At 43.7% G+C, this 18236-nt stretch overlaps 3 protein-coding genes across 4 annotated transcripts; 2 read left to right on the forward strand and 1 right to left on the reverse strand.

The window, feature by feature from the left end:
* The first annotated feature begins 939 nt into the window (after window positions 1-939).
* Window positions 940-4647, forward strand: LOC112889384. 2 transcript variants are annotated; one of them, XM_025955975.1, is made up of 3 exons: window positions 940-1245; window positions 2492-2960; window positions 4176-4325. In XM_025955975.1, the coding sequence occupies exons 2-3, from the start codon at window positions 2505-2507 to the stop codon at window positions 4323-4325; spliced, it is 606 nt and encodes a 201-aa protein (XP_025811760.1). In that variant the 5' UTR covers window positions 940-1245; window positions 2492-2504. The 2 variants fall into 2 exon arrangements, with proteins under 2 accessions (XP_025811760.1, XP_025811761.1); XM_025955976.1 differs by lacking the exon at window positions 940-1245 and having other exon boundaries at window positions 2505-2960; window positions 4176-4647.
* Window positions 4648-5295: 648 nt separating this feature from the next.
* On the reverse strand, window positions 5296-9472 carry LOC112889383 (hydroxyproline O-galactosyltransferase HPGT2-like). Its single transcript, XM_025955974.1, has 12 exons — window positions 9238-9472; window positions 9081-9144; window positions 8942-8991; window positions 8660-8853; window positions 8350-8410; window positions 8135-8207; window positions 7806-7929; window positions 7622-7709; window positions 7097-7147; window positions 6375-6446; window positions 5669-5781; window positions 5296-5569 (listed from the first exon to the last, which is right to left on the reverse strand). Exons 1-12 carry the CDS (start codon window positions 9396-9398, stop codon window positions 5547-5549), a joined length of 1074 nt encoding a protein of 357 aa, XP_025811759.1. The 5' UTR covers window positions 9399-9472; the 3' UTR covers window positions 5296-5546.
* Window positions 9473-13450: 3978 nt separating this feature from the next.
* On the forward strand, window positions 13451-18076 carry LOC112889896. Its single transcript, XM_025956686.1, has 5 exons — window positions 13451-14204; window positions 14333-14409; window positions 14502-14613; window positions 17438-17490; window positions 17603-18076. Exons 1-5 carry the CDS (start codon window positions 13451-13453, stop codon window positions 17813-17815), a joined length of 1209 nt encoding a protein of 402 aa, XP_025812471.1. The 3' UTR covers window positions 17816-18076.
* Window positions 18077-18236: the final 160 nt, after the last annotated feature.

Here is an 18236-nt window from a genome sequence, read left to right on the forward strand (position 1 = left end):
GTTTCAGCTGGCCATAGGCATATGGACCATTCATATAGAGTAGAATAATATTTTCTCTCTCCCATTGTTCTCGTTTCCTGTGACAAGCTTGGATGTTGGCTGCTGCTTGAGAAGAAAGAAGTAGCTTGGAATTTTTTTTGAATGTAAAGAAGTAGCTTGGTTTGGTGGACTGATTTTTTTAACTAAGTCATGGGATCCAGTCTACTAGCTACTTTCATCTTTGATATTGTGTAAATTTCAATAGATAAAGCCTACTGACATGGATACCATCTATTTGGACTGGTTGATCCAAATACATTGAGGTTGCACTTGAATGTACATTTCTAAAAGTTATATGAGCCTAGAAGGCACTCCGTGACGTGCATTTAAAACAAAAGCTTATGAGCATGTGGACTCGCACCATCCACATATTACTTCGTCTCGGATTCCAATGCTTGAACTCAAGACTAGGAATGATGTTAAAAAAGCAAAGCATTAGTAAAACAGATTCCTCAGAACCGTCCAAAGCTGACAAGGTTAGTTGAAGAGGAGCTTCTACGTTGTCTAGAACCACTGCAGCACAACTGATCATCGTCAACGTAAGTTGCATCCACTCCCATCATCCACGAACCTCCTGATATACCATCATGTGCATAACTGATAACTCTAAAGTGACGCACCACGTGGTGAAGAGAAAAAAAAAAATCAGAATCAGAAGTTGTTGAGAAACCTGGTTTGCAGAGAGTCAAGAAAAAAAAAACACCAGAATGATCTAAAAAGAAAAAGATCAGTGGCGGATTTGAGCCCAGGGCCACGGCCATATGCGTGGCCCAAATAATCCCTGTAAATTTCCTGAACCGCTTCTTAAATTTCCATGGCCCAGCGAGTAATCCTGTTGTGAAGTGGCCCTAGTCGATGGCCCGTGAGCGAAAGCCCATAGTCCGCGTCGAGAGGATTAATCGACGTCTCCTCCGTCTCGTCGTCTGGCCTCTCGCCGCCTGTCGCCTGAGCCCTTCTCGCTCTCGCTCGCCAACTCGCCCCAAACCCTAGCTTAGCTAGCAGCTGGCGGCGCCGGCAGCCACCTCTCGGCTCCCGGAGGCCCGGTCGAGGAATTCCCACCCGCCCACCTCAAGTAACCAAGTCGGCAAGGCCGGAGGCGACGCGCCGACGCCTGGAGGCAGGAGGCTGGACCGGCGGGCGGACGTCGGCGCCTGGACCCTGGAGGCAAGCATCAAGCACAAGCAGTGAAGCTGAAGCCTGAAGCAGGTCACTTTTGATTTCCCCAATCCCAAGGCCCCGTAATCCATATTCTCTGTTTGATATGAACAGAGTGATTTATGAGATTATTTACGCCGCATTTTGTAGACTTGTAGTAGAATTACTCATCTGCACGAGAGGCGACGAAATAACCATTAGAACTGATCATGCTGCTCGATAGGGCAGAATACGTTCATCTAAAGCTAAGCGTACAAGAAATTTGGGTCAGCAAGTTTCAGGCAGATAGTGGTGGTAGACAGTAAACATTTTCATTGCACGAATAATTGATTGAGATTAGGATTACATGGTGCATATCCATGGGTTGTCATTTAATTATGTTCGCTAGGAGGTAATAACAGAAAGCGTCAATCACTAGAAACATAAATATCACCAGTTGATTCTAAAAGAAGGAAACAACATTTTTGACTAATGATCAAGCAATCGAGCAAACTATGATTCCTAAAATCCCATATCTACGAAGGCGGTACCCAATAGTATAGTCAATTCAGGTGTACATACAACTAATGTTAAGCTCATCACCATTACGAAAATGGCTCAAATATTGTCTTAACATGTTACAAGGCTGACAAAAGTACTTGCAGGACCCTCCAAATCTTGAACTTACAAATGAAATGTTCTGGATGAAAACAGCTGCCCAAGGTTTTTGAATTGCAGACTCAAGTACTCAAACATTTAATTTCTTTGTGTTTAAAAAGTTCATCTGAAGAATTTGCAGGATGTTAAAAGAAACAGCATTTTGTTTATCACCATCAGCTATAAATTTATCATCAGAACTTACAAAATCTAGCTTAACTGAACCATCATTGGTTATCATTTTCTGGATCCAGAACACAACCATAGTTAGGCATTTCTATTGTACCGCTTTAAGTTTTTATCAAGTTTGTTGTACAATTAGGGCTTGAAATTGAGATATTCTAAATCGTGCATTTTTTTTTTGCTTTACTGCAAGTTACCTATCGTTATATAGCTTGGTTGAATGGTTTAAGTGTTTAGAAGTTGGCCCTAGTCGTGCAAATTCAGAAGCTCCACCACTGCTAATGACCAAGAGATAAACAGATTTACTATGTCAATGACACCCAAAAAACAATTATATGGTTTGTATTTATCATTTTTATTTTTCATCTCTAAACTTTGTGATGCTTTTATACACTGTTCTCCTGAAATCTGTATGCGTACTTCTTGCACAAAACAGTTACAAATTGGGGAAAGTAAGCGTTGAACCTTATTCCTGCAGAGGTTGCCCTTCTATGGAGACATCCAAAGAACAGGCTTCCACAAAATATGCTGATTTCGAAGAGAAGGTTAAGAAGACCATATATATCGACCAGCTTTCTCCTCAAGTTACGACTCCAGTCATCAAAGCAGCTCTTGCCCAGTGTGCAAATGTTGTCAATGTGGAGTTCATTGTCAACTACACAATCCCATATGATATCCCTTCTGCAGCGTTGGTGGAATTGGATGATGAAGTGCAGGCCAAGGCTGCTGTCGAATTGATGACTGATTTCCCATTCATAATTGGGGGGATGCCAAGGCCAGTAAAAGCTACCTATGCAAAGGCTGAGATGTTCCGGGATCGCCCTCCTTGCCCTGGTCTTAAGAAAGATTTCCGCTGGATAAAACAAGGAGATGGTGAGTATGAAACAATGAAGAAACTGAAAAACCTTGCAAAGAAGCAAGAGTCAGAGAACATGGCTCTCATAAAGGTAAATTCTTTAGTTGGCTCGTGACTGCAGTCTTTCATGCTTTGTACAAGTCCTGCAGAAATACATATCGCGTTGATACCTTTGTGTACCATAAAAAGTTGGTTTTACTGGCTGCTCTGTTTATTTCAATGGTTGGACTGAATGACGCCTAGTTGTCACCTAAGCAAGGCACTCGCTGGGCAAGTTGTCCCCAAATCCTACCCAAAAGATCGAAGGAGAAAGGATCAAAGGGAAGAAGGAGCATAGAGAAGGGAATAGATTGTTGGGAACCGGCATGCAGCACAGCTTGCTCGCCGCCTTCCCGGCTGTGGTGCAGCTGCCAGCATATCTCTCCCTCTGCTCAACTGTGGTGACTACAATCTGGAAGGGTCGATGGAGGTGCTGCATCTGGAAAGGACTAGGGGGGAGGGGAGGTCCATGGAGGTTTGAGGCAGTGGGGCTCGTCACTGCTTCCTGGCACTCTACTTCATTGCGTGTGGTGGTATCAGGGACTTGGGGTGACGTGCTGTGGATGGCATTGGGAGACTACGGGCATGGGAAGGGGTGCTTTATGGGCTGTAGCTTGGATTAGGCTTTAGTTACCTAGTTTGTTGGCTGCATGTTGTGGTTGTGCACTGTCAATGCTCCTATTTTGATTTTTGTTGTCTAATTATATGTGAATATGTGAATATGGCTGTTGCCTCAACTGCCTTACCGCATTGCGGTTATTGACTAGGTGATAAGAAGGCGGCGAGTTGCTGCAAATTGCATTACCGCCTTAAGGACATGAAAGAGCGAGACCTAGTATTTCTCCTTTATTATCTTAGAATGGAACAATGGTGGAACTTATGTGCCTATGGAAGTAATATCCATTCCAGTGTGATTTTTGTCAACCTGGAGTATACGTGTGCAAAAATATATGCTTAATTTGTTAATACCTTTGTCCAATAAACTATTCCCCCTGTTCTTACATATATGATGTTTGGGACAAGATGATTAGTTCAGGGTAGTAGGTATTTGTTAATTTCTTTGACTGGAGGCCCATATCTTACATAAAAACTATGCATACTTGTCAGATTGGTGCCTGTCAAGTACTTGGTTTGCACCTAACTACAATATTGATAGTTGGTGGATGCTGTTAGTTTGATCTTGATTTTTAGATGAAAAACTTTGATTTATGAGTTGAAAATTACACATGAAATTACTGACATGAAGCTGTTGTTTTTACTATCTCAGAATCTATTGGACGAGGAGAAGGAACTGGCAAAGCAGCAGCAAGAAGCACTTGATGGGAACGGCAAGAAGTATGAAATGCTGGAAGCTGTGGTGTCGAATGGAACTATCAGGAAACTTGCTCATCATTACGGAGTGAGCCTAGATGACTGATGGGACAAATTCATGGAACAGCTGCGCAGTCATCAGTTTGTCCTGGGGCGTTGGTAGATGCTGTGATGAATTAGATTACTTGTGATCCATTAGCTGGATCCTGCGGTGTAACAATTGGTCCGACATAGCTAGTGCAACAAGCTGTGGCTGCATTAGAATCCGAGATAATGGCAGCCATAGTGTACAACCTTTTATTTCTTAGCCTGTAACAAGTCGCCAAAACTGCAGCATCCACTGTCTCGTGTGATGTGTCGCGTGTACATATTGCTACATGAAACTGGAGTACCTTTCTTCCTTGTGTCCAAGCCACCAAGTTTATTTATCTGTAGCATTTCAGCTATTGGTTTCCGGAACATTAGCTCGAGGGCCGCAGGCTGTCATCCTGAGCAGGTGAAGTGTGGTAGTTTATACAGTAAAAGAAAGAATTGGAGTGAATATGACGTTGAGAACTGGTATGTTTTTACTGGGACGTGGTGACTAGACAACAAAATTGTTACAATTTCGCCGCCGGCCAGCCTTGCCGAGTTCACGCTCGCGTCCCTTGAACGGCGAGGGCGACGACGCTGTGTTCAAACCTCAAACAGCTATTCTTTCTGCAAATTACGACTGCTACTACTAACTTTTGTGCCTGTGTCGTTGCTGCGTTGATGGTGTGGTTCTTAAGGTATAGGCTTAGGCGCCACCAGGTTTCTACGATTGATGTTTCGGGATATCGTGATTGCAAATGTTGTTGCCCCAGCAGAGGTACATTATTGTTGTGCAACTGAGATCTTCCATGAACTGCACGATTACGACTGAATTCGGTGGTGCGAGCATCTGGTCAGGATAGCAAAGAAACTATTGATCCTTTCCAAGGAAAGCTTGGGCATGCTGAGACATTTTGGAGAGCCAAATGTCAGTCTTTGTAGTAATTTTTCACTCTGTATTGCTAAGATAAGAGTACTTCATCAGACATACCCATCCATCAAGGTATTGCAAACTCAGGTGTATGATTCTTTATAAATGTGGTCTGGCTGCAAGGAAGAGGATCAGCAGGAACATCAATCTACAGGTGAAGACTTTCATGGTTGCAAACACTTGTTCTCCTAAAGTTGGTTAGATATTCTGATAGAGCAACACGATTCTATCTGGATAGTAGCCTTTTCCGGTGTATACAAAATGCCAGATGTACAAAAAATTCTTCATCGCGATAAGCAGCCAGAACCACGCCTTCCGCTCAACTCAAGCATTGGAACATACTTTCTCTGGGAATGATAAAGAAAAGACAAAGCATTAGCAAAAAAACAGATTCCTTGGAACCGCCCAGAGCTGATAGATAGTTTTGGTTAAAAAGGAGCTTCTACCTTGTCTAGAACTACCGCAGCACAACCGATCATCATCGACGTAAGTTGCATTCACTCCCATCATCCATGAACCTACTGATATATCATCATGTGCGTAGCTCTGAAGTGATGCACTGCACGATGAAGAGAAAAATTTTGTTCAGATAAAAGGTTAGATGTTGCGAAACCTGGTTCGCAGAAATAAAGCATCAGAAAGTGGAGGACTTTGTCTAGGGTAATTTTGGCAGTGCATACTTCTGACCAGAAACATCTAGTGCTCAAAGTTTGACAAGGGCATGCTTAACAGGATACTTGCATCTTGAAGATCAATCAGTAGGCAGAATATGGAATGTTATGTCCTTTAGGTTTTAATAGCATTTCAATCAATGTATCAAATTTTCATACCCTACAGTCTATTCAGTTATGACTATTTGGGTAATTATCATGGCAATGGACTCACCATGTGATCACACAATAATCAAGTGCATGAAAGCAAATTAGGTATATGAGAGCAAAATTGGAAATACTGTAGGGTATTGAAAGATTCAAACTAATGTCACATTCAGTTCGTGCTGATACAAATCATGCATAAGATGTTTTCAATTAAAAAACTCAAGAGATGTCACACATGTCACTGTGCAAACTACCTTGGATGCTGTTGCTCAGAGCCAGTGCTAAGTGACTTAGCACTGATAAAGATAAAACAGGGAGACAAAAAAACAATTACCTGTTTATGTTGATGTAGCGAGCCAAATTGTTCGAGAGAATAAACAAAGAACCAGAAGCATGGCGAAAGTATCTGTTTTATGAAAATTAAATCACAGTCAGTGAGAATGCAAAGGCAAGATACAGTTCATAATGGAAAAGAAAAATCATTCCGAAATGTCAGTTTCATCCGAAAAGGCCCTTGAAGTTTAAGGTCTTAAGGATGCACATATACCAAGAAGAAAAGGGACCAAAGAATATCTCTGAAGAAGGGAGAATGCAACATGTGTGCTGAAAGTGCAGGATGCAATAGGTGGTAGTGCCATTCTTAAGTTTAAAATTAAACTAGAAAGGACTTTACAAGGTTGACAAGGCAACTCATTGCCGCAAGGAGACAGTGTGATTGAATTACAGTTACTGGGTCATAGAGTTTCTGTTGAAATTGTCTGCTGCACGCCACTCATGATTATGACAATGAGCAGTACATGACTATTGAGATCACAAAGTAAAGCTGACATCACAGGTTGGATAACAAATTAACAGGCTCTGAATCTGTAGCATACGAGCTCTTTCAGCACTACTTGAGCTTAGGTGACTAACAGGCACGCTTATTACTTACTAGTCAACATGGTGAAACAAAGAATTAGTTGAATGTTCATATAGAAAGGATATGGTGAAACAAAGAATTAGTCCAGGAAAAGTAACTAAGTAGGTCAGGAGAATGAGATCATGCAAATTACTCACGTTTTTGAGTCTCCAAATTTCCACCACTCAGGTTCAAACCATTGTTGGCCCCTGAAATTCAAATTGGCATCAACACTCTTTAATACTTGACTAAAAAGAGGCAAAAAAAAAATTCAAACTAAAATGCCATTATTTCTTGATATGGTACAACAATGGAAAAGTGCAGCTGAGCCACTACAAGCATGTGTTTCTCAGGTTCGCACGGCAGTAACACCTGAAGTATTAGCTGTTCATCCGAATAATTTATAAATAAAACTGAAATGTCAAAAAGACCGTGAATCATCCACAAGGTAGTTGGACTGGATAAAACACTATTACACTAGGGTTGCTCAAGTGTATTCCACTACATGGCCACAGCTTTTGAAAGATGCAGCATAGAAAGCAGCATTACTGAAATAACCAGAAAAAAGCTACTTCACTTAACAATGGAAAGTCTAGTTGAAGTAACAGAGATATCAAACATGCTAGCTAACGAATAAATTGAAGACCTAGTGGGCTAATGATTAAGTAAAAGAGAGCACATACTCTTCGCTTACGACAACCCCTGATTTCATACAGCCCATGTACAATCCTTGGTTACCTCGCCGGCCTTCAAGCATCTCAATTAACCCAGCTGATAGAAAGCTTGCAATGAGTCAATGGGGAAAAAAGAGATTGGTAAATTAACACTAATCATATCAACATACACAGAAAATAGGAAAAGTATTACCTAAGTCAAGATTAATGTTATCCTCAACTTTGACATAGAATTCTGCATCCCAGGCTTCAACTGCAGCACTAAAGAAAAATTTTGCTTTGCTCGGTAATTCTTCTGCAGCCTCTTCATGACTTTCCTGCCCAACCATTTGATAATTATTTAATTGACACATTCCATTGACCACAAAATGCTTACAGTTTAACAGCACACTGATGAAGTGTATAAGATCACATGGGTTCAACTTAGTCTTTGATGGAAGCAAGAAAGGTCTAAACTCTGAAGTCTTGTTCAGTACTACAATTTGTGAAGGACGATTGAAAATATAAGAAATGGAACCTTACAAGAATCAAGAAGTCCTTTGTCCTCCGATTTTCATCATCAATATTACGGTCCAAGCTATCACCTCTATTTGCACTGCAGTCCAAAAGGTACATTTCATTAGGAAAATAAGACAAAAAATGGAGTAGGGTTTTCTTAGAATGAGAATGGCATAGTCCAATTCTAAACTAAGAGCTTATAGATGCTGTAACTCGAAGGTCTAGATCAAGAAGAAAACCTCCGACCAATAACAAAACGAATGACGACACCCTTTTCCTCAAGCTTCTTCAGAGCATCACCTGCAATTTACAATGATATCGAAGAATAGAGTTTAGTTATGAGATGTACTAAATCCTTAGCTAACCAAATTTTAAGTTGTATTCATGTCTATTCAACAGTTCCAATCAATTCAGATTACATCTCCTGAACTAGCACTTTCCTATTAGTCAGTTTTTTTTAAACCACAATCAGTCTCTTCCACTGCCCAGTGTTGTTAAGGGATTTCTTTCACTAAGATCTGTTGAAACCAAAAGAAAACGAGGGCAAACCTCTTGGCATCCACGAGCCACGGAAGACATTCCTCTTAAGCCGGGAGCCAAATCCAGTGTACACTCCAATGACGGCAAGAAGCTGCTGCTTCTTCTCAGAATCCACCGCAGCAGTCCTGTTTCCCCACAAGTACCCCTCGCTCTTGGCCTTGGTCAGGTCCATCTCCGCCTCAACTATCTTTCTCCCGATCTCCCTGCCACCAAACCACCCATTTCCAGTCAGCAACTCCGGAGCTCACACAACCACGCCCGAAATTCCCGTCAGAAGAACTGACAACTCACTTGCATCCGAGGTTCCTCAGCTTGTCCTCCACCGACAGCACCTTCGGGAGCTGCAATCAGGCGCCATCGTCAGGGCCGGCCAAGAGACGGTTAAAAATGCGAGTACGCGGAGAGGGAGGAGGGAAGGAGAGATCCGCACGTTGCCGGAATTCTTCTCGAGGAGGCCGGACAGGATCGCCCGGGTCTGCGCGTCCTGCCACAACCTGGCGCCGTAGTGAAGAGAAAACATCAGGACCCCTCTCTTGGGCGTCTCGGATCGGTGGCGGGTGAGATCTGAGCGGGGGTGGGGGACGTACCGGCCGGCGACGTAGAGCCAGGCGAGGCAGGAGAGGAAGGCCATGACGAGAGGGACCCGTCCCGAGGCGACGCCGGCGCCGGCGGAGGCAGAGGACGCGAAGGAGGACGGGGCCTTGAAGCGGCGGTTCTCGCGTCGCATGGCGCTGGCCAGCGTCTCCATGGCGGAGGAGGAGGGGGAGATCTCCGGCGCTGGGCTCTCTCGGCGCCGGCTCCGTCTGCTTGCTGCCGTTAATGGAAAGCTTCGTCGAATAGGCAGAAATTGAAGGAAAACGCCGAGCTACCTAACTGTGGGCCGTGGAAGGCCCGAGTTGGGCCGCGTTGAAGATCATAAGATCATAGCCCAAGGCTAAAAGCTTTGATTGCATTTTTTTTTCTCTTTCTCTTGAGACGATGAACCTGCCATCCGTAATCACCTGATGATCTTCAACGGAGGCTAAAAGCTTTGATCTTTCCTGCCATCCGTGATCATCTGACTGGCTAGACCGGTACTCCCCCGTTCCTATTTGTCCCTTAAATTAAAAAAAGTTTTATTTTAGAAAATGTGAGATTATATGAGACAAACACGGAGTTTCAATTCATTTCAGCAAAATTTGAAACGACATACATGTTCCGTTTGCTACTAGTACACGTGCCATCTTGTTCTGATCTCTACAAGCAGTGGCGGATGAAACCAAAGACGGTATGTTGGCAAAGCATTTCACAGATTCTATTAGGTGAGATAATTTTCACATCTCTAGCAGATCCAACAGAAGAAAGATAGGTGTGAGATATGCATGCAGCCATGCAAAATTAGCATGCATACAATGTATAGAAATTTATGATCGGTAAGTGGGGCCGGAGCGCAATACAGTCCTAACTGAGCTCCACCCATACCTACAAGGATGTTTGGCCTCAACCCTTAACTTGTTTTCATGCCATTGAAGAGCAAGATGCAAACCTTACTGTCATGTGAATAAATTTGCTCTTTTTGCAACTAACTAGGTAAAGCGATGGGTCCTGATGGCATCCCCATTGAGGTGTGGAGATGCCTGGGCGAGAGGGTGGTAGTATGGTTAACTAAACTTTTTAACCTAATTTTCCGGTCAAACAAGATGCCGGAGGAATGGAGAAGAAGTATATTAGTACCGATCTTCAAGAACAAGAGAGATGTTCAAAGTTGTACTAACTACCGGGGGATTAAGCTAATGAGCCATACGATGAAGTTTTGGGAGAGGGTTATCGAGCATCACCTAAGAAGATTGACAAGGATGATCCAAAACCAGTTTGGGTTCATGCCTGGGAGGTTGACCATGGAGATGATTTTTTTAGTACGACAGTTGATGGGGAGATATAGAGAGGAGAAGAAGGACTTACACATGATCTTTATTGTCATGTGGTGGGCCTTGGAAAAACACAAAGTCCCAACTAAGTATATTACCCTCATCAAGGATATGTACAAGGATACGATGACTTGTGTTCGAACATGTGATGGCGATACCAGTGACTTTCCAATTAAAATAGGACTACATCAGGGATCAGCATTGAGCCCTTATCTATTTGCTGATGATTTGGTGCTAGTTGACGAGAGTAGGGCAGGGGTTAATATGAAGTTAGAGCTGTGGAGACACACGTTAGAGTCGAGGGGGTTCAGACTGAGTAGGACCAAGGGACATACAGGGTGATATCCCTTGGTGTATGCTCTTTGCTGATGATGTGGTGCTAGTTGACGAGAGTAGGGCAGGGGTTAATATGAAGTTAGAGCTGTGGAGACACACGTTAGAGTCGAGGGGATTCAGACTGAGTAGGACAAGACCGAGTATATGATGTGCGACTTTAGCCCAACTAGGCATGAGGATGGGGACGTTAGCCTCGAAGGTCAAGTGGTGGCCAAGAAGGATACTTTTCGGTATTTCGGATCAATGCTTCAGAAAGATGGAGATATTGGTGAAGATGTTAGGCATAGAATTTCAGCCGGTTGGTTGAAGTGGCGGCAGGCTTCTGGCGTCCTCTGTGACAAGAAGATACCACAGAGGCTAAAAGGTAAGTTATATAGGAGGGCGATTCACCCGGCGATGCTATACGGTGCTGAATGTTGGCCTACAAAAAGGCGACATGTCTAGCAACTGAGTGTAGCAGAGATGCGTATGCTGCGTTGGTTCTGCGGGCATACAAGAAGGGATAGAGTCTGGAACGAAGAGATTCGAGATAGGGTCGGGGTGGCACCTATCGCGGAGAAGTTGATTCAACATCGGTTGAGATGGTTTGGACATGTACAACGGAGGCCTCTCGAGGCGTCGGTGCGTAATGGAGTTTTAAACCGGGGCGATAATGTAAAGAGAGGTAGAGGTAGACCTAGACTAACTTGGGACGAGACGGTTAAGAGAGACCTTAAGGAGTGGAATATCGCTAAGGAATTAGCTATGGATAGGAGCGCTTGAAGATTAGCAATTAACGTACCTGAACCGTGATCTTTGTTACTTTTTATTTAACCTCTAACTCTTCCTTTGTCTTATGCCCTTTTTGTGTTTCTTATTCTTATTTTCTGTAGGTTTCATCTCTACCCTACCCCAACTTGATTGTGACAAAAGGCTAAGTTGTTATTGTTGTTGTTGTTTTTGCAACTAACTATGCTGAAATTCTAAAAGTAGTGTGCTGATGTCGCATCCAATAATGATGCTAATAATGACTGAATGTCTTCATCACCATGCTGGCATGGAATTCATGTTAATGTATTGATGATCCACCTAATTGTTATTAAAATAGTATTTTTGATAAGTTTTCTTATAGTAGAATATGACCACTTGAACATTTTAAGATTTGCAAATCTAGTTTGTCAGGTATAAATAGGATATATGTGTGTTTACTATGTTTCCACCTAATATATTTACACATATGTGTTACAAATAGAACGTGATTACTTTATCGGGTACAAAATATATATTATATCTAGACTTGCACACAACCACAGTTCAATGTGAGGCAAAATGCACACAGCTACGGTTGCTGGCCACGACATGCACCAGACTTTTTACATTTTTACCATTATTATGGACGCCACTTATCTAAAAATCACTCAACAGTTGTTCTTATAAAATTACCACTGTACAAGTTTAAAAAAACCGAACGATTTTACGTACGTGGCGTGCCAGATCATGGTGTTAGCATGGAGGCACATCGCGAAAAGACAAAACTACCCCTGCTCTGCTCCTTTCTCTCCCTCTCCGACAGCTGGGTCCCGCGATGAGCGGAGCGGGGGCGCGAGAGCGGAACCTCGGCCCTAAGGCCCGCGGGGGGTGCAGGTGTGGCGCCGCCGGTGAGCGGAGCCGGTGGCCGCGCCGATCAGCGGAAGCGGCGGTGCGCGGGGACGACGACAGTGAGGAGATGGGCGCCGATGGGAGGAAGTTGCGGGGTGGCGCTGGAGATCCGAGAGAGAGGGCAGAGGGAAGAGGGAGAACTGAGAGAGAGACGATGAAAGGAAGTGAGAAAGTGCATATAGAGAAGGAGGAACCGAGGATTCCACGTGACAGGAAGCTCAACGCCACATATTTTAGCACTGAGCTCGCTGCCACGTCAGGGCCACCGCTGCAGCCACTTTTACCGAAGGCTGCAACCTCGACGCCGTAAGTTACGACGCCGAGACGTGTTACTTCAGCGCCGTGATCACGGCACCGAACCCAGATCCAAAACTAAGTATACTCCCCTCAAAAGTCCAAACGTAAATTTTTTTAAAAAAAATTAAAATATAAAAAGTACGACCTACGGGCTGCAACTACCATCCGCTTGTAGTCCCGGCCCGACGAGTGGGGAGACGAAGCTGATGAAATGGACCCACCTAACAGTGAGAGGAGCTGCGGGATCCAGCTGTTGAAGAGGGAGAGGGGAGTAGGGCAGAAACAGTTTCGTCTTTTCGCAACGTGCCACGCTGGCATCGTTACCTAGCGCGTTACGTAGGAAAAAACGTTCTAAACTTGTAATAATCTTTTCAATGGCAATTTTATAATTTTTTAAAAATAATTCTGAAATCGGATGAGTGGCGTTCATAATAATAATGGTAAAAATGTAAAATGGCCCCCGAGCACATGGCACGAATCGTTCCTTCCGCTTTCGTCGGCCGTGCCCGTGCCATCGATTCGAGTATTCGACACGCCCGCCCGGCCGCCCCTCTCCAAAACCCCCCTCCTAAACCACCCGCCACCGGCCCTCCCCCGCCCCCGGCCCTCCCCCGCCCCGGCCATGGCGCTCCTCCGCGCCCGCATCCGCCGCGACCCCCTCCTCCCGCGCCACTTCTCCTCCTCCTCCCCGCCCTTTCCCCCACCCCCATCCGAACGCGCCTCCGCCGATCCGCCCCCGCGCTCCCCCTTCGCCAACGTCCGCGATCGCCTCAGCTCCACCGCCTCCGCTCCCCCCAACGATGACCTCCGCCGCAAGCTCCGCCACTTCGCCAAGTCCCATCCCTCCACCTCCGCCACGCATTCCCCCTCCTCGTCCTCTCCGGGGCCCTCCTTCCTCGACGTCTTCGCCAGCGCACCCTCCTCGCCCCTCGCTCCCAACCGGTCCACCCCCATCCCCTTGGACTTCGGCGCGCTCCGGGATAGCCTCAACAAGCCGGGCTCCGCGGCGGCGGGCCTACCCGCCCCTGGCGCCAGGAAATTCGACTGGAAGCCCTCCCTCTCCCCGCAGCGGCGGAGGCCGGCGGGGGCGGAGGCGGCGTTCGGGAGGGACCCGGGGGAGAAACCGGAGTTCCTGCGGCAGTACAGCTACGAAGACCTCGGCAAGCGGCTTGGGGACCTGCGGCCCGCAGGGGCGGGGAAGGACGGGAAGGAGTGGTTCTCGCTGGAGGAGCTGAGCGCGCGCCTCGGGAGGCTGCGGGAGGTGGAGAAGGAGGAGAGGGAGAGAGCGCCGATGGCCGGAATGGGCATCGGAGCGCTGCAGGAGGCGCTTCAGGCGCACGCGCTCCAGACCAAGGGTCAGAAGAAGGCTGGCGGCGGTAATGATGGATTGCGCAGTTGCTCTGATAGTTTTCATGTTTAATAATGCTAGTTGATTGAACTGATCGTTGGTAAAATTTTTGTGGATGCTTCCAATGCCGCGGGTGCGTTCAATTGGTGGTGGCAGCGCCGAGTATGTCAGCTTTGATGGGACTTGGCGGGCAGACGGTGCAGGGCAAGCCACAAGAGGAGCTGATGGAGAGGGTGAGCTTGGAGTGCCAAATATTTGGTGAATGCTGGTCCGTTTCTTTTTTCTGTTTATTAGGGGATGTGATTTTGTTAGTTGCTCTCTGCAGTATTTCCATCCTGATCACATGTCATCGGCTGAGAAGATGAAGCTGGAGCTGAAGAGGATAAGGGACAAGTTCAAAATGTCGGAGAATGACTGTGGTTCTGCAAGAGTTCAAGGTAACCTCTAGACATTCCTTAGCCGTTGGCCTACAAACTTCTGATTCTATGGGTCAATAAGAGGGCAATGTTGTGATTGCTGTTCTATTCAAAGAATCAGGACTTACCTTAGATATCGGGTGCCACATGTTGGAAGTGAAGTTGGTTTCTTTATAATGCTAACTTCCTATCTTGTTGTGCCTGGAAGTCCGTAACATACTTTGCTGTTTGTGTTATCTCTATCTCTACTTTATTACTAAAGCAAGCAATGATTCCTTGGTCCATCAATCCGAGTCCTAATCGGAACCTGAGTAATCACCGAACATTTCAGTTCTAATCAGAGTCCTATGAGTCTGTCTCATACTTGCAAGGGGGTGGTCGCGCCTCGTACGATAATGTATATATTGTTCTTCAACCGTAGCGACACACATGCATATTTGCTAGTAAGACTAGAAACTGCAACAAATTCTAGGTAATTGATTTTCCCTGTGAGAAATGATAATGTAGCATGCTTTGACAATATGCAATTTTTGTAGGCTTGATTTTGTGAATTGAAAGGTACTCCTGATTCCAATTGTAGGTCGTTTAGGACATTGATACAGTCCCCAATATGATACATTGACTGATAATTTTTGTAAAAGTACAATATTCTAAACTGGTAAAGTTATATATGGTGACATCAACCATGTGTTGCTAATCTATGTAATTTTCATTTAGGAAAAAGTCTACATAACCCCTCCAACTATTCATGGTGGACTACTTCACCCCCAAACTATAAAACCGGATATTCTACCCTCCGAACTTTCCAAAACCGGTCAAATAACCCCCCCCCCCCTCCAAGTGGTTTTGGACGGTGGTTTTGCTACAGTGGCGCACTTTTTTTTCTTTTTTATTTATTTCCCCTGAATCTTTGAAAAATCATAGTAAATCACAGAAAAATCATAAAATGGAAAATCCAATTTTGTTGAACTCCACATGAATAGATCTACACAGTGAACATATAATATGGTATTCTTTAGTACAAAGTTTTTGTTGTAGCTTTAGATCTATGCTTTTCTGTAATTAATTGGAATAATTCATAATTGCACCTTCTATGGTACAATTGTGGTGAAATTTTTATGGTGGGAAAATTATTGAATGCTTGAACTGTAGTAAAAATTTCATACTCATTGGATCATGTATAACTTAGTTATAGATCATAGAATTAATTACAGAAAAGCATGGATTTAAAACTACAGCAAAAACTTTGAACTAAAGAATACCATATTATATGTTCGCTGTATAGATCTACTCATGTGGAGTCCAACAAAATTGGATTTTCTATTTTATGATTTTTCTGTGATTTACTATGATTTTTCAAAGATTCAGCGGAAATAAATAAAAAAGAAAAAGATAAAACCGCCCTACTGTAGCAAAACCACCGTCGAAAACCACTTGGGGGGGGGTTATTTGACCGGTTTTGGAAAGTTAAGGGGGTAGAATATCCGGTTTTATAGTTTGAAGGGTGAAGTAGTCCACCATGAATAGTTGGTTGTGGGGGGGGGGGGGGGGGGTTATGTAGACTTTTTCCTTTCATTTATGAACGGGGGAGTTAAAAAGAAGTTTGACCAATTAGAATCCTAAAACAACCGACATTTGGAATTAGAAGGAGCATTATGAAATCCAAGAAATGTGATTAATTTGTGTAATAATCATAAGCATTTTGATTGTTTAATAATTTTTGTACTTTCCTGCTAAACTTCTAGCTCTGTTTATTTTGTCAGACAGCAGAGTGGTTTACTGGTTTTCCACTGACTATTTTCTTATGAATAAATTAATGAGGTACATTGTTGTCCGCAGATCAGAAATAATGATAATCAATTAATCATCTAAATTATTTCTCACTGTGTTTTGACCTGACCTGACCTGTATCTAAATTATTCCTTTTTTGCTGTCCCTAGTGTTAAGTTGTTTGTGCCAATTAAGTGAAGTTCCAAAGTATTTTTTACCCTAGCTGCTATAAAACTTGACAAACCTTCATCTGTTTTGCATGTGTAATTAATAGCCATACACATACATGATCAGTATGAGCTTAGTTGACTAGGAAGTCCTAGACTCCAACATCTAGTTTTGTTTTTTGGGTTTCTTCCCCCATCCAACTACCAAACACTTTTATAGCTTTTGTATCCTCATCCTAGCTGCTTGCATTCTCCAAAAATTAAAAGTCTTTTGTGTCCGGATCCCTGTTACCCGTCATCCTGCAAATTATGAAGTCCTTCATGGTACTTTTGGTTGGCAAATGTGGTCGTTAAGTTGAATTATTTTGCAGATCTTTAGGAGCATGTGACATTATTTTTTTGGGGGAATTTTGAAGTACTTACGATGAGCTAGGATTTTGTGTTCCTGGGAGCACATGCACACTATAATCACACCATTGAATATGCCCTTGTTTTTCTTTTTTGTTTGTTCACAATATAAATATCAACTAGTTCAGCACATCAACTGGACCCTTCTTTTGCTATTGGACAAACAACCTTCAGTATAACGAATTTGTAAATATGAACAACCAATTCTCTCTGATGCTTCAGACTATCTTTAATATAAATATGTTTGAATGTACGTCTACCCCTGTTCTACTCCTACTCCCTCCATCCCATATTATTAGTCGTTTTGGCATTTCTAGATACATAGTCTTTGCTATGCACTAGATATACGTTGTGTGTATGTGCGTAGCAAAATTTATGTATATAGAAAAGCCAAAACGACTAATAATTTGGAACGGAGGGAGTAGTTATGTAAAATATTCCTCTTTAAATAGGATTATGTTGCAATTGCAACTGAGCCTCATCTGATCTATGTTTTGCAGTAGCACAACTCACTACAAAAATCAAACATTTGTCAGGTACTCTACATAAGAAGGTAACTTTACAAATTCATCTTTATATTTTTAGTGGCATACCTTCATAGCTTGTGATGTTTTTGTTGGACTTAACTGATGGTGAAAGTAATATGTGACTTCAATGTGGTTCAGGACAAGCATTCTAGAAAGGGACTGCAAGAGATGGTCCAAAAGAGGAAGAAATATCTCAAGTACTTGCGTAGAACCGACTGGGATTCGTACTGCCTAGTGTTGAAAAGCTTAGGGCTCCGTGATGTGCCGGAATACAAGGCCCCAGATTACAAGAGCAAGAGCAACACCAAGTCCAAAACCAAGAAAAAGAGCAAAAGAAAGATGAAGGCATAATCATTTCCCTGGCTTTTAACGTCATGACCAGAATTGGTAGTTAGGTACATGCCCAGGCTCTGTATATGTCAGCACCTTTCCCGATCTCAACTTTCTGCTCCTTTTGTTTTGAGTCGACTGCCTTTTGCTCTTATATAGTATAACAGTCCCCCTTCTAGCAATTGTTTTGGCTCTTCTCCAAATTGCTGGGAGTGCTTCCCTTTGTTCTGAGCAACTACTGTTTACGGTTGAGGAACAAGCTAATAATAACAACAGTTGATGATGCAGAAGAGATCATTTCATTGTTTTGAATATTCTTTGTCATTCTAAAATCCCTATGGCACCAGGCAAGAATGATAAGACTATGGATGCTGCTATGCAGCAGGCAGTGTAAGGCCAGTTCCTGCAAACAAAGAATGCAGGCCAAGAGGCCATGTGCTGA

The sequence above is a fragment of the Panicum hallii genome, chromosome 4 (genome assembly GCF_002211085.1).
Source record: "Panicum hallii strain FIL2 chromosome 4, PHallii_v3.1, whole genome shotgun sequence".
Lineage (NCBI taxonomy): Eukaryota > Viridiplantae > Streptophyta > Magnoliopsida > Poales > Poaceae > Panicum > Panicum hallii.